At 39.2% G+C, this 17,122-nt stretch overlaps 1 protein-coding gene across 17 annotated transcripts in view; it reads left to right on the forward strand.

The window, feature by feature from the left end:
* Nucleotides 1-17,122, forward strand: part of pou2f2a (POU class 2 homeobox 2a) — a 65,518-nt gene that overhangs the window by 12,962 nt on the left and 35,434 nt on the right. For 6 of the 17 annotated variants that reach the window (XM_079590680.1, XM_079590691.1, XM_079590690.1 and 3 more), the window contains exon 1: nt 15,662-15,752. The exons of 7 other annotated variants lie outside the window; for them this stretch is intronic. In XM_079590680.1, the coding sequence (XP_079446806.1) occupies nt 15,683-15,752 (70 nt within the window). In that variant the 5' untranslated portion in view covers nt 15,662-15,682. Of the gene's footprint in view, nt 1-10,474; nt 10,557-14,666; nt 14,818-15,661; nt 15,753-17,122 lie in introns of those variants that run through there. 4 more of the 17 variants (XM_079590694.1, XM_079590692.1, XM_079590693.1 and 1 more) reach the window with 2 other exon arrangements.

A 17,122-nucleotide genomic window follows, 5' to 3' on the forward strand; every position in this document is an offset into this window, starting at 1 on the left:
CACACCTTTCTTCCTTCTCGCGTTATAGACGCGCAAAACACTATATTCTACAAGAAATAATTGCTTTTGTCTGGAAGGAGTTTGGATGGGGGGGTTCGCAGCGCGTGCCCTTTCAGGCGAGGGGGGTTCGTGAAGGACAACTTGTCGCTTCTTTTTTTTCTTCCGTTCCCCCCCTCTCGCTCGTTGGACACGCGGATGTCATCTGTCAAATGGAGGGGGTGCTTGGGGACAATAAAGCTCAAGGAACCATTGTGAGTCTGTTGTGTTGCAGGAAAATATGATGTTTTAACAAATAAAACAGTAAGCTATGGGATTTCAAATAAAATCAAATAGCTATTAATGCATCTTTCAAATCAATTAAGAAAATGTAGGCTATATAGTTATAAGTATTTTTTCTCTTATGATAACATTATAATTGATCTATATCAAATCTCTGACTTCGGATATAGTAGAATAGATGGACAGATAGATAGATAGAGACAGGATCGGGGCGAGTGTGCGTTTGGGGGTGGGGGATCAAGCGCTGCGCTTTCGATTTTTCCCGTATTGACTGCGATGTTTAGCGTATAGATTTTTCTATTTAAAAAAATCTATGTCGGCAATAATCTGGAGTGTAAGTGCGCGGCATAGATTGTAGCTTTATTACTGACAGCATTCGATGTGTCGGAAAGAGGGAATGAAAGGTAGAATCGGAGAGAGAGAGAGAGAGAGAGAGAGAGAGAGAGAGAGAGAGAGAGAGAGAGAGAGAGAGAGAGAGAGAGAGATACCCTAGCAATAGACCAAATGAAACTTTTGTGAGGTAGCGATAATCGGTTTCTATTGGTTGCCAATTCACAATATAATCAGCTTCGTTAAATAATCACCATAACATATCAATGGCTTCTCCATAGGATGGTCGCTTAAATCGACCGTATCTTTTCCACAGACATATAGGCTACTTGCATGTAGATGAGGATATAATCACCTGATGTAAGCCACTCTGTGAATGTGTGTAAGCCTATCGATCAGCGGCCCACCGCGATCATCAGAGTCATCATAATGAAGAGTAATCAAGCGATCAATACGCAGGATAGCTTGCCTTATATGGGATTAGTAAAAAAAGGGAAGGGGAGAGGGGGAGGAATGGATGGAGGGAGAGAAAGGGGGGCGGGGGGAGTATAGCGGCTGCTCCTCTCGTTTCAGTGTTGCTTTCGTACCGGGAGGCGGACAGAGCTCGCAAGCTACCGGGGTTCCCAGATAACGGGACTATCGTAACGGACACACACGCACACACAGACGGATGGTGGGACAGAGCCAAAGAGCTGAATTCCGCTTAACGGGTACCGTGTTGTTTTCTTTTCGTTCAGTTTTAACATTTCGTGCCCAGGCAGTGTTGCTTATTCATTTATTTATCGATTGATTGCGTTTTAATTACTGGCTCGCGAGTGGAAGCGAAGGGAGAGCGTGTAGAGCCGCTGTGTAGCCTTACACGTACGTGATTACTTATATATATTAAGCGATTATTTTATATTTTATACAAAAATAATAATATGCTGCTTGAAATGCATGCAAGGTGCGCGAGATAAACCACACAGTAGGAGAGCTAGAAACCAAATAGAGAAACCAAATATTCCTGTTAAACCTTTGTAAACCGTTTAAAAGCCAGCAACCGCGATTGATTGTAATGAACCAAATAGTTTTTGTACTAAAGTGAACACAATTTTGACTCGAGATTTGTTTAAAAAGCGAAACCAAAGTGGAACCAGATCGCGGCGCGCGCAAGGCCATTGTGACGTTTACCGGCCGCACACCTGGTCTCGCGCGGGATATGCAAAACCCAGGAAATCTTATGAGTTACGACAACAAGTGAGTTTTGAATTTTAAAAAGTTACCGTTTCAACCAACGGTTAGACTTTTGCTAGCGTATGTCTAAACGTCCTGTTGTTCAAAGTTGCTGATTAGATTAACGGATTTGTCAGATAAGCATTGTTAAGTGACAACAAAAACTATTTTAATATATTAAGACCGCTTGAAAGATCCGGACTATCCGTCTGTGTGTCAGTCCGAGATAGAGCATCCCCGAGGAAGCAGTAGGCTAATGACTGAGAGACACAATACCAAAAATGTAAAGATAGCTTGAGCAGTTTACTTATACATTCTAAACCAAATATTAACTGTTACCAAAAAGAAACAACCTCAAAACACAGTCTACTTGACAAAAAAGCAACCAAAGAAAAAGAAACTCAAGACAAGCGCCAAACACAAGAGACCATAGAAGAAAAGCCCAGACGACAACGGATCATGTTTGTTCCCTTGCCGGTGCCGTTAGTGTTTCAGAGAACCGCTCCTGATTTCAGCGCCTGGCGACTCAAGTCTCCGCTGCCTCTGCGCTCCGGGAACTCCGGTAAGAGGAACCTTTACCTTCTTCTGGTTAATGTCCACAACAGCTTTACCTTTCCCCCCTAAATACTGAAGAAAAAAAAACTAAATGTGAAGTCGAAACACCTGTTCAGACCCAGACAACCTGAATGAAATCCATATTTTTTTGTAGGCTATTTCTTACAAAATATGCTTATATCCGTTTGTGTATGTGTCATTAAAATGTGCCACTTTGAGTGTATTAATAAAGGCTAGTTGAGGTGAAAAGACGTCTGGCCATAATTGCCCTTGTTTGAATGGTTAGTCTCGGCCTCTTTTGGCTTCTTTCATCCTCCTGTCCTCCCCGTATCTGCTGCTCCATCTGCCGTCTGACTCTCTTCTCACGACCGGTTCAGGGAATATTCATGGTAATTTATCGATTCCGCCGAGATCGATACAAGCAGACACTGGGGGGGAAAGGACAGAGCGAGTGTGTGAATTTAACGACAAGTTTAAGAATGATGAGACTGAATGTCACTTTATTTGTTGATGTTTTTGTCGATTTTAAGTGCTTTCACTTTAGGGTTAAATAACGCAATTAGCTTCATTTAATCTCAAATTAAAGTCATCAATACCTGACTGTAGCGAAGAAGAAAGCTTTGAAATGGCAGAAAGAACTTTTATTTTTAGACTTTTATATAGACTTTGCATTGTTGTATTCATGCAGTGTTGCAAATAAACAACACTTGCAATAATAGGCTTATTCTGTGGAGCTGCTTGTAATTTAATTAACTATTTTTTTGTGCAAATTAGTAGCCTAGACTTTTTATTTTGAATTTTTTTCAGGCTACATTAAACGTGTAACATGACTTTGTAATGGGAAGTATTACCTGCTTATTTGTAGTTGTAGGCTAGTGAAAAGAAAGAACATTGTATTTTTTTTCTTGTAGGCATAAAGGAGTGTTGGTTCTAAAGTGCTGCATTAGTGAGGGGGGCGGGTACGCGCAACGTGTGCGCGCAACGTCTGGCATTCAACGAAGCGGAAATTTTCCAACCAGCAGATGGATTAAACGTATACGCCATTTATAGATCATCTGTCACCTTGTGGCACATCCGCACACAACGACTAAAATGTAAACAAGGAGATTTAAAACTAATTTTCTGTCTGTCTTTAACTCTAAATGGTATATGCTACTAGAAAGTGGATAGGCTAACACTAGACCTTATTGAGATTGGACGCCATATTTATTTTCAATGTACTTTTTTTGTTATTGAAAACGCGGCTGTGAGGGACACACGTATTTCCCTCAAAGGGTTGGGCCCAAAGTTAATTTTTTCCTATTTTCGTTGTTGTATACGCAGGACGATTGACGTCAAAATAATAATAATAATAATAATAATACAACCAATTAAATTAAGTGTGTCTCTCACAGCCTCGTTTTCATTCTCAAAAATGTAATATGGCGTCTGCCCTGAAAAAGGTTTACACCTCAAGAAAGGAGAGTCTTTAATTACTGGCGCCAAAATGAGCAAAGAGCCAGACGTTAAGCTTTCGTCAGCTGCACCACCTAATGGGCCCACATGGTGATGTGCTTTTTTGAAATGCAGGTAGTGTTAAAATTGGATTGGCTTGCTAGTTTGAGGCTGGTTGGTTAGGATTTGGCTTTTTATGTTGGCTAAATGGTAGGATATTGAGGGAGCATAAAAGAAAGATGATATTGGCTAGGACATAGATATTCTTCAATTTACAGGGGGAAAACAATGTTAAAAGTTGTAATGTAAAATTAGTGAATACAAGTGTTAATTTTACAGCAAATTTATTTTGAACAGGTTCATGTGATGTTTTCATGTTATGTTTTACTGGCATCATTGATCAAGTGTGTAACCTACTTGTGTCCAGTGTTTTCCAACACTGTTGTGTGTTTGTTTTGAAATAACATTATCACTCAATGTGTTAATTATTTTTTTTTGTTTGTTTTTTTTGTTTACTTATTAGACTTATTTCCATGAAATTGGAAGAGTGAGCTGAATGTATTTGGTGTGTGGTTTCAAGAATTTAACCTTTTCGGATTTTAAAATAATGCCATAGGTTATACCTTTCACTTCCTTGATAATATAAGACTCAAAATGGACACCAGGCGCCATAGCTGACATTAATGCTGCAGAGGTCAGAGTGACAAGCAGAGCAGCCAGTGAGGATCTTTATGTTGGGTGAGGGAAAGTACATTTATGTTCAGCCTTACTTACAGAAGGGCATTGGTTCAAAGTTTTTACTAGGTTTTTCCTGGCGATGACCATGAAGATATCTTACAGGTTTTACCCTGAGTGTTTACTGTAGAATCTTGGCGTCATGGAGATTGGGAAAGTCTACACACTATATTTATAATGGAACTGTGAGTGCTTAGCCTGTTGGGAAGCGTCTATTTTCTAGCAAATTACTGATGCATCAGTGTTCATTTTAGTAAATCGCAAAACTTCATATTGCAAACATTATTGTCTTTAAATGACATGCCTGTAATTGTATATGCATCAACTATTTCACACATTTTCAGCATTGTGTAACACACTCTCACATTGGTTCTGTGGGTTCTACTAAGCCTTGGTTGTAAATATAGCTACTAATAGAACCAATGCTCTTTATAGTGTCTATCATCTGTAATTGAGGCCGAAAAGAGATGTACTTTTCCCCCGTACTTAACTTATCCTTATTGGCTGTTCATGCCTGTTAAATCAAGATGTACAATTTGGTCCAAAAGTCTGAGATGACATTTAAAATATTTTTTTTAATTTTTTTTAATTAATGTAGAAAAGTTTACAAAGAAGTTTACAAATACAAAGAAGTTAGGAAGAAAGTAAAATATATTTAATAGTCTGTACTTATTTTGAAGTCACAAAATATAGCAATGATATAACATGACGTTGGCCATGTTAACTTGTGGAATCCATGCTAGCTGACTTCGATTTATCTCTCGAATTATACTGATAATATGATTTGTAATAAAAGAGAAATTTAGAACCATGTTTAACAGTGGTCTGAAACTTCTGGACTTTTATTATGTGGGGTTTTAGCACTTGAGCGAATGCTTATAGAGATGTTCACGGGAAGGTTTAATGGGTCCGCCATCATCTAGGCCTCTTCATGTTGTTTTCCTGGTGCTGTGAGCAACATTGGTGCATTGTTCACTAACACTTTATTTTAGTGTCCCTGTTACATAAGTTACATAGTTTACTATAGTAGTAATTATAAATTGTGCATAATTACATGCAACTAACCCTAAACCAAATCCTAACCCTATAGTACACTGTAAACAATTATTAGTTATGTTCATGTTCATTATTAGTAGTATCATTAGTTATGACAACATATGTTTTTACATTACTCTTAAAGTTATACAAGATAAAAAAAAAAAAAAGTAAGCCAGTAGATTGTAATTTAACATCCAAGTTCCTTGTACTTAAAATAATGAATTACACTGTAACAAGGACACATTAAAAAAAGTGTTACCCATTGCTCTTTTTTTGTGCATTCTCTAAACCTTTTTCAGGGTCACTTTTATGGATTAATAGGTTTTTGTGATTCTTATGCAATAAATATTTCCACAGCCTATATTCACTGCGGCAAAACCAGAAAATAGTTTTATGTTGCAGTGTAAATCCAGAAAGGGCGATACAAGTAGTTACTGTTTTTTAGGAGAATTTAGGGGTCTGCTTGAGGTTAAAGGTCAAATGCGATCAGGTCACTCGATGGTTCCGTCATGTGTCTGTCTGCGCGGGCGAGCTGTGTTTACACTGATACAAATTTACAGTTTGATGCGCCGTAAAGTGTTTTAACCTCAAACAGGTATTGATTAAGGAAGATCAGCCCTGCCGTCCTCAGCAAGAGAGAGCGCGCGTGTGTGTATAGATCGGATTTGAGCGGGAACGTCGGCGAGTCCCAGTGCTAACGTGATTGCGAATGACAAAATGTCCACCCGGGTTTGTTAGGGACATAATGGGGAATCAATAGACACAACAGAGATGTCAATACAACATGCTTTATTGCATTAAACCACCTCTCTCTTCCCCATCCCGACACCTAGGCTTACCCTCCACGCTTGCTCTAACTCACACACGCTTCAACACACACATCCACTGGTTCGCATCTTTTTTTTCTTTTTTTTTTTGATGTTGCACTTACTGGAAACTGAAATCATTTGAAGTACTGCACTCATTGCACTAAGTATCTCTGGACACATACACACACATGCATTAAAACAAACGCACTCACACACGCACAGCAGTTCCCCGCTGAGAGCCTACCTTTCCGATCGGAGCCATCTCTGTCCCTCCATCCATCTCTCTCTCTCTCTTGAGTATCCATGGAGACATTCATAGGCCATTAAGCAGATGGTAATAAAGGGATGTAGGTAAACACTCTCTCCCCTGCGCCGGCCCTCACCTCTGCGATGGAGACCACCATCAAGACCACTGCCGACTAAATGGACCTCATTCGGACTCCAATACCCCATATCTGACAGGGCCAAGTGGGTTTTTTTCACGCTGTAGTGTGTGTTTGTGTTACCTGGTGTGTAGGTGAGGACGTATGCGTAATGATCGCTGGAGGGACAGTGTGTTGGCCGATTTCTGATAGCTCTTAACACACTGAGCGCTATTACGGTCCAACCGACTGAAATGGAATCCGGTGGTCATATTGTGCAGACGGAGCAAGGACATCACAATCTCTCTTTTCTCTCGATGGACCTTTATCAGACTCATAAACCAAATTACACGGTGCGGCCATGTTAATACACTCTCGCTGGTCAACTGTGACCTGTCCCTTTATGTTTCTATGTCTCTATTGTTGGGAAACCAACTGACACCAGTTTAAAAGAATAGGCCTCATCAAAACTGTATGACTTTCTTCTTTATAACACAAATCGAAACGTTCTGAGGAACGTTCATGCTGCTTAATAAAAGTGGATGGTGACCAAGAACTGTAGAGATTAAAGCGCCATAAAAACATCATGGAAGTAGTCCACATGACTCTTGTGAAACCACATGATAGCTTTATGTGAGGAACAGCCTCAATTTGTGTTGCTTGACTGACAGCCGTGGTCACCATTTACTTTCAAAGCAACATGGACATTTTGCTTAAAATAACTAATTTTGTGTTAGATTGAAGAAAGTAATATGGGTTTTGAGTAAATTATGAATTTTCTTCACTTCTTTATTTAAGATTTATCTATGGTTCCATAAAGAACCTTTAATGTCAATGGATCTTTTCCATTGCTCAAAAGGTTATTTATAGTGGAAAAAGATTCCACAGAAAATCAAAATGTTCTACCGACTAAGAAAAAGGAGTTCTTTGGGGAACCCAAAATGGTTCTTCTATGGCGATGCTGGAAATCCCCCTTTTGAAACCTTTGGGTGAACTATTATTTTAAAACCTGAAACATAGTTTATGTATGAAATATATTGAAATGTTTGTACGAATGCATACTCATTTCAGAATTCAATGCAAATACAGGTGGGTCCACGTTGAAAATGTGCCATTTGTTTTCCATTTTAATCTGGAAATTAACGTAAATTGTGTACATTTTAAAGCAATTCAAATGAATGGCATAAAAAGAAGAAACTGTAAGCTTCTGCGATATTTCTATTGGCATCTTGCATAGAGGCTGTTTCTGGCCTAAGGTGTTCAAGCTGGTTTGTTTTGCGGGTCTATGGTGAAACCAGCTGAAAACCAGGTCCAGATGGTGTAAACAACTAGCTTGGACCAGTTAGAAACCTCAGAAGCTTTGTTTCGCAATCTATTCTCAATCACCCTTTCACTCTTATACTAGTTGTTTGTACAGTATGTAAACAAATAACTCAAACCTTTGCCTTATTTACAGATTGTAAATATCACTCTTTTTATTTCCCTGGAAGCAGCATGTGAATAGCTCTAGGGCTCTTCATCGAGGTCAGGGTCTTACCGCCTCTTAATTAAGATTACGAATTAGATTTCAGCACACACGCACGCGCACACACACACACACACACACACACACACACACACACACACACACACACACACACACACACACACACACACACACACACACACACTTACCCATTAAAAAACATATGTTTACACCTATTCACAATTCATATTGTGGAACCCAGATATTAGCCATCTTGCAATGCTTTCTCCACCTCATTCCCACCTTTTAAGCCCTTGTGAAAGGAAATCCCACTCTTTTGAAGGTAAAGAGTCAGGGTTCACGTTTTATTTTGGAGATAGTAGCCCGTTGGTCAAAGAGTGCAACCGTGCACCATGTAGAACAGAAATTGTTAGCTGTTGAGTTTGTGTTTAGAAGAACAAATGTGTTTAGAACCAAGGGCAGATGAGTGCAAAACAATCAGGTACACGTTAATATTGCTTTGTATCTCCAACTTGCTTGAATTAATATTTACTTTTAAACTTTTATAGATTGATCTAGGTTCACCATGCAGGTTTCAGAGTGTGCATGTGTGTCTTTTACAAACCGACCACCCGTGATATGGCCATTTAAGTAATAACTTGGGCTCGTAACAACCAGAGCTTGTTTGATTGAATTTGTCTCCCACCCCTTTTTTCACCACCCAGTTTAATTTGATGGATAAGCTGTATGAAAATGAACATGTACATGTATCTGTGTGTGTGTGTGTTTGGACCTCAGGGACGTGCTGCCCTTCCCCATGGCTGTGTAGTGGTTACAGTCAGGTTCGAAGAGAGAAATTTAATATCCCTCCTCAATGTATACACAATGAAGGGGGTATTGCAACAATGGTGCGGAATAAGCGAGAGAGAGGCGGGCGTGAGCAGCAGCTTTTAATAAATTTGAGTGCTTTTGCGCTTCAATCTTCTCAAAGTAACCGCATCTTTACCTTACACCCCCCCTCCTCCTTCAAACACACACATTCACACACAATGTGACCATTTACTTTTTCACACTTTTGACAGTGGATGTGGCCAGATGAATTTATAGAAAGTCTATCAAGCCCACATGTTCATGGAAAGATCACAAACTATTTTGAATGTCAAAATTCTATCAAATTTTTTTTTAGCAAAAATCTACTAAAAGTTGAAAGAAATGATTGAAAATTCAACACATGCTAGTGAGTCCAAAGGAATGCTGAGGGCCCGTTACACACCGCACATACAAATTGTTAGGTCAAGGGATTCGTTTATGTTTTTACACAAAGACAAGCGTCCAAATTCAGCATTTAATTTTTTTTTGTTGTTGTTGTTGTCCACTTAACATTATATTATTCTTTTCTTTCGTGGTCTTTTCATTCTTTTGACCCGTATATGAAATCAATCTTCTACTAATCAAACCGTCTTTTTCCTATATTTCTTAGACCCCTGTGCGACTAATCAAAATTGCATTAATTTATTAATTTAATATATATATATATTTATATTTGTGTGTGTGTGTGTACTCGCACTGTAATCTGTGTAAAAGCTTATTTATCCTAATACGTGCACACACACACACATGCGCACTGTACAGGTAAACAGTCTTAATAAGCTTACAAATCATCTTCTGATGGTTTCTTAAGGGGATTGAATTTCATGCACAAGATCGGCACACAAACACATCCTCTTTCATTCCCAGACCTTGGTGTGTTGAGCTGTGTTTGCCAAGCTTTTGTCTGAAAACACAACGCCATTCAGTTATCTAGTGACCAAACCACACTGACTGTACCATGATCAGGACGCACAGAATGAGTAAGGAGCCGTTCACCAGTTGTTGAATTCAAAAGCAGCTGGATGAAAAAGAACTCAGGAATTTAGTGATGTGTGTGTGTGTGTGCGCGTGCGTGTTTTAAGTTTAACGACATAAAGACTTTGTACGTCACTTTCTTGTAACTTTTGATCAATTTAATGTGTCCTTGCTACATAAAGGTAATAAATGACTGTTTTTGCCACTTTTAATTTTTTTTTTTACTTTTGTTTCAGCAAATATCAATACGATATGATGTTATAAATTTGGCTTCAAAGAAGAATTGCACATGTAAAAGTTTAAAAAGCAATAGTTTTCAATCTCCTAATGCACCTCTGTGTTTACTCATGATGACACTTCTGATTTGTGTATATATGAATAATATGTATTTGTATGTTGAAAATAACTAGGTCAGGTGACCCCCCATCACTCCTGCTCCTCCTCCCTATACGTCTATCCATCTTCCCCTGTTCCATATGCAGGATGAATATGGTGAGTATACGTGGCGGTCAGCTGCATAATTTTATAAAGAAATCCCATGCTGATTACCCAAGAGGGTAACCACGGGAATGGTGCAGTTGGTGCGGGGTGTGGTTTACCTGACAGGCCGCCCAGCTAATCCCACAGATAAGATAAATAGCTAGCGTAGCGCAGACCGTAAGTGGACTTGACCTCCGCCGGCACGGCAGCGGTGCATGTTTTAAGATAATGAGGGAGTTGTGACATGCACTCATGCGAGTGTACTGTGTCTATATTTAGCAGGAGATTTGTTATCGTTTTCTTTGAGTCGTAGCGTACGGCAACAAAGGAAATCTCCAGTCGCATTAGCGTATTCAAAAGAGCCCGCGTGCATACGTGAACTTCTAGAGCGACTCTTGAAAAGAAGACTCTTGTCAGGGTGACTGTGTATTCAAATTTGTCTTTTTGGAGACCTTGAAAAGAATCTGAATGTCTCAACCGGTTCAAATGGACTCAAAAGGATGCGCCATGAGCGTGAAAGACGCTCTTTTTCTGTGTGTGGCTAAAGAGACACCCCCGAATTGGAGTGTGTTCACCAGTTGTCCATTCAGCCGTGCACTCTGACCCCTCTCGCCTCCCTTTGTCTGCCCATGAGGGGCAGTGGGGGTTGACAAGTTGACCCCTGACCTTCGCCTCAGCCCTACCCCTCCTCCACCCCTCTCTCGTGCCCCCTTCCATTCACATGCAGCCACTCATCATCCCCCCCTCTCCTGCTTCTCATCTCGTCCCGTCTTTCTAAAAGCGCCGTTTTCTTATTGACTCACTCGCCGTCTCAAGTTCAAGGCCTCGCGGGCCGCTTGCATTGAAGCAGACTGAGGAAACCTCTGTCTATACTGTCTTAATACACCATGTTCTTGAATTGCAAACAACATTTAGGAAATAACAAGCAACATTATGATGTGCACCAAAATTGCCTCCAAAATTTGGAGATATTGCACATTGTAATGTTGTTTGAAGTAGACCATTGAGATTGCCTCCAAATGTATCTCCAAAATCCAAGTAAATCAACTATGGTTGGGTTTAATATAATGACTTGTGCTGCTTATTTTGGTAACACTTTTTTTTACAAGGAATTTCTCACCATACATATGGTTTCAAAAGTGTTGGACCTCAATTTCCAATGCTCATAAGTCCAGCAGCTCTTAAAAGATTAATCAAAACACGGAATAATAACTTGAATGAACCATAACATCCTTGGCTGTTAGTAAATACCGCAATACGCAACCAATGACCTTTCGCATGTCACAGAAGAACAGACTGTGGAAACACTCGAAAGAAACATGCCACAAATGTCCTTTATTAGCTGCTCAGCAGACACACATTCACATGTTTTTCCTCTGTGTGGTTCAACACAAAACGAGAGGTGACAGGTAAGCGACGTGTGAATCGTTGAAAAAAAGAAATTAATCAAAACATACATATATAAACTCATAGAATGTTTTGTGCGAATGTGGTTAGGATGTCCTTTCTGTGCAGTTAAATGACTATCAGAGTGACCTCAGAGATGAGGATTGAAAATAGAAAAGGGAGGAGGATTGAGATCGGGACAAAGGCAGAATTTGTCGGATTTCACATGAACGTGTTATCAGAATTCGCTGAGCTGTAGAAAAGACAAATCTCAAGGACATGATATATTTTTAGTGCTTAACTGCAATGTAAATCGCAAAAAAAGTGACATTTTTTGCAACGTTTTTTGGTATACTATGTTAAACTTTTATAATAATATTTACTGAACATTGTTCAAATTAGCTTGACGATAACAGACTGCCGAATGCTCAATCATAGAAGATGATAATAGTTTATTGTACAGCTGTGAAAGGAAATTAAACATTTATCTGTATGTACAATCTGTAGATGCAGTTTTTAAGACCCCTATTTTTAACAATCACACACACACACAGAGATACAAACTTACTCACATACAGACACACCAACTGCGCTTTCTGTCCTAAAAGCCCCTTTTTACTCCCTCAATTTTGTCCATTTCTCATCCATCCTCTCAGCTTTTGTATTAGAAGGCCGTGACAAACCACATACAGAAAATAACACAAAAAGATGTGCTTGTCAGAATTATGAGCCTCACCACATGTGTCTTACCTTGAAGATTTTTTTCTCACTTCTTTGATTATCTGTTTGGAAATTACAAAGCTAACAATTATGTGTGTCAATGCACTTAATGGTAAATTGAAGTATGTGTTCATTCTCTCTATGGCGATACAACTGCAGGAATGGTACATTTGTGTGTGTGTCGTTTTTCACGGCTAGAATTATTAAAACATTTGTCACTCTGACGGAGTGCTTGGAGAATGTTATATCTGTCTACATTGTGCTTTAGTGTTATTTCAGCAATAAACATATGCTGGTGACCACATAGTCATTAGTAGTGAGCCTATATGTTTAGGTAATGCTGCATAGAGCGTTTCCAGTAAATTTATTGTTTGAAAAGTCTCTCATGAATACAAGGAATGCTAATGAAGTTGTGTATGCTGTTTTCAAGAAAGCATTTAATACAGTCAGTCTGTTTACTAATGTATTATAGTGAATAATAGCTACATGTTGCTTTTTTGGACTATTTAAATCAGCTTTTTAAATTACAGTAGCCAACCTTTAAAGTGGATCAAAAAAGTTCATCAAAGTTGAACAGTAGAATAGTTTAACTGACATTTTAGAGAAATTGAATTATTATTATTTGAATTATAGGTTACTGTAATTCAAAATAATTCAAAGTAACCTCTTCTTTATTCATTTATTTATTTTAAGCTGTATAATCTCTTAGTTAACATGAGTTTGCATGATTAAATAATACATATTCTTTCAGGGAATGCCGATTGTTCATTTATTTAATTAACACAAGGTAGGATTTACGGACATCAATAGAGTCACGGACATTGTATTGATGAAGAGCGTCCAGAGAGGTTGTTGCGTGTTTCCATCCGTATCGTTTCTGCAATGAGAAGGCTAGTTAACAGGAACGGGGGAGGTGAGCGTCCAGGGTTCGGAAATGAGAAATGACCCAAAGCCACACCACCAACCCCTCCCTCACTGTCCCATCCCCCTCTCCTTTATCCTTCCCCCAGGAAAGAACATAGCAGAGGGATGGGTCAGAAGAAGAAGGGGTGAAAAAAAAGGTGGATGGGGGGGGGGGGGTATGAGAGAGAGAGAGACAGAAAGCATTAAAATTCATGGCCTTTTTTATTTTCCCCACTGAAAATCAATACCGTCTACTATGGATGAGGTGAACAGTGGACAACAGTGGTTGTGGGCAGGGGCGGATGGAAGGGGGTGGTTTGGAGGGGGGGGGTAGATAGATGGATGATGGTGGTGTGTGTGTGTGTGTGTGTGTGGGGGGGGGTGGATGGATAGGTTGTTGTTCATTAAGTGTAAGCTGCAGTGCTGGGGACCCTCAGTAAGCTATTGTCCAAGTGGCAGTAGCATAAGGAAAAGGGGACGATGGGCCAAAGCAAGACCATTGAACAGGGGCAGGAACACACACACACACACATACACAATTCCAAACTAGCACTGTGAATGGTACCATAATCCTTGGATATTGGGTATTTCCATCAATAGAAAATCTGGGATTCAAAACCTGGAAAAAGAGCAACTTAAAACAATAAAATAAAAGAACAAATCACCCAGAAATAAAAGTAAAGAGTAAATAATGGAGATAAATAATTTTTGGTTGAATCTTGCTTTAAGGTTCTGTACAATTTCTAAGGTCAAAAATACACAAAAAATTGTGCAGACATATTTGAATCAATTCAAGCTTCAAACTGAATTTGAACCACTGCGAGATCCAAAACTAAGCTGGATCACTTCAAACTTTTAATTTACTTTGAATCAATGCAAACCTCAACTTGAATTTGCATCACTCTAAAGGTAGGGACACACCAAGCCTACGGTCAGCCGCCGGGCCGTTTTTTAGCATCAGTCGGCTTAGCGGCTTAATCACTGTTGGCTCTAGTCAGACGTCGTCTGTTTTTTTTTTTTGGCTGATTCAGCATGTTGAATTGCCGTCGGGCCGTCGGTGAGAGTGAGAACTCTGATTGGCTGTTCAGCTCAGTGCACGAGAATTAAAGAGAAAGTGATGTAAGCGAGCAAAGAAGTCAAGACGGTACAGACAGAAGGCTGTTATAATTTAACGTCACCTTTGAATATTCGAATGCACAAATATTTTCATAATAACATGAGCCAAGAGTGAAGAAAGTGATCAGCATGATTGATCTTCAAGATGGTAAGCAAGCGCTACTTCACGGTTTGAATATCTGTAGTCCTAGTTTCCCTTTCCCTTTTGGAATCACAGAAATAGACTACTAATACCTGCTGATATATATTTACTTCAACGCAGGCGCAGAACGCACTTGACAGTCGCCTTTAGGCCTTTTGGTGTGTTCAAGCGCAGCCGACATCCTCAGTCGGCTTTCATCGCCGCTAGTTCTTTGGTGACGGCTTGGTGTGTCCCGGGCTTAAATTATTTTGTTTAATTTCCAGCAGATTTGAGACCATGTGAACTAAGCACTAAATCAAATTTAAATCGTTGCAAGCTTCGAATCGTCTTTCAATCAATGAAAGCGGCAAACTGAATTTGAATCGCTGCAGCTTTGAATCAAATTTGAATCACTGTCTGCGGCATCTGAATTTGAATCACTCCAACCTTCTAAGTGACTTTGAATAACTGCAAACATCGAAATGAATTTGAATCACTCTAAACTTACAAAATAAATCATATTTGTGACCATGTTGACTTTGTGCAGACGATCAGATGTTCTTCCTTCCGCTGAAGTACGAGATGCTCTTTGGATCCTCAGATCATTCAGACTTTTTTCATGTCAGCTCCAGTGCCGTTGTCATTAAAGCAACAGAGAAGCACCAGAAATTCATGTCAATTTGAAAGTTTTCATTGAAACAGTTATGCTGAGGATATGGTTTGCTATGAAAATAAGGTGTTAAACTAGAAAAATGCTAAATAGAAGACACTTGGACCCTATTCTATATTTATATATAATGTCCTTGTATGCAGCCCATCAGATATGACAGCTTCTTGTCCTGGCTTGTTCACACTCAGCGGTAGTCTGGTTTCTCACTCTATCCTCGGAGGCATGGAGAGACACTCACCTCTCACACTTCCTCCCCAGGACACCAGGAAGCCCATTACGATTGTGCATACATGTATGTCCAAACGCTCGCACACACTCATACTTGTGTATATATGTGCTCTGTGAGGGGGGCTCTCTGTGCATATACAGGACTTGTGAGGTTGGTTACTATGGGGATAGGTGTGGAGGTGTAGCCCGTGCCTTTTTTTTTTCTGACGTGGGTAAAAGAGTCATAAATAATGAAAAGGAAACTGCATTGAAATGCAAAGGCTGAGGCGTAGACATGTGGGTCGTATCGACATTTGTGAATTCTGGGATCCACACAGTGCAGAGTTTCTATCTCAAACCTGTAGAGCCTGAAATGTAGCAGCATTTCTACTGATCTTGATAAGTTGTCACCACATATGTATGTCATAAATTATTAAGATGTGTATTTGGCTAAAGACAATCTGAAGTTCCTGAGGATTTTTGCGCATTTACAGTATTATTGTTGCATTTAAAATAATAATTATGTGCAAAGTATTAATTAATGTAGACACTGCACAGAATTAAGCTGTAAGTAAATTAATCTGTAGTTTTTTTATTTATCAATTCAGTTTAGTTTCTTATTTTACCTTTTCAGGATGTTTGTTTGTATTGGAATAATCATACATTTGGTAATTAATTATAATTCACAGAAAACATGTTTTGTTTTTTAGAATAAAATCCTTTCTTTCATAATTTGCATATGGAAACAGGAATGCAGACGTATTTGTGTGTATGCTTTGTGTTGTGAATTGTCCGACAGCGCTTGCCAAGCTTAATTTTGCTATATTTACAGCATGCATCCTTTTGAATCACTGCAAGGTTTGAATCAAATTTGAATCGTTGCGAGCTTCAAATTGAATTTAAAATCACTGCAACTTCGAATCGAATTTGAATCACTGCAAGTTCCAAAACAAATTTGAATATCTCCTACCTTCTAATTATAAACTTCAAAACTAATTTTAATTACTCTGAACTCTGTACATTTGTAATCATATTGAAATCCATTTATGCTTAGTTCGAATTGAATTCTAATGCATGCAATCATTTGAGTTAAATTTGTATGGACTGTGAGTTTCAAATCAAATTGAAATCCCTGCAAGCCTCAAAACAAATTCGAATCACTTGGCGCTTTGAAACCGCTTCGATTATAATGGGAGTGTTTTAGGTTTGTCGTGCCACTCGCTCAATGTATAGATGGGGTTTTATAGACTTTCAGATGACAGATAGAGGTTTGAATTGCACATTGAATCGCACTTTGAGTGGCCTTTTTATATCTAAGATTACACATGGAGGTGGACATCACGGATATAGGCCTGAAGTACAGATAGAGGTTGGAGTGCATTCATGCTCACAGGTGAGGAGGAATGTGTGTGTGTGTGTGTGTGTGTTTGTGTGTGTGAACGCGGACCCTTTGAA

Source organism: Phoxinus phoxinus, assembly GCF_949152265.1.
Source record: "Phoxinus phoxinus genome assembly, chromosome: 19".
Classification (NCBI taxonomy): Eukaryota; Metazoa; Chordata; class Actinopteri; order Cypriniformes; family Leuciscidae; genus Phoxinus; species Phoxinus phoxinus.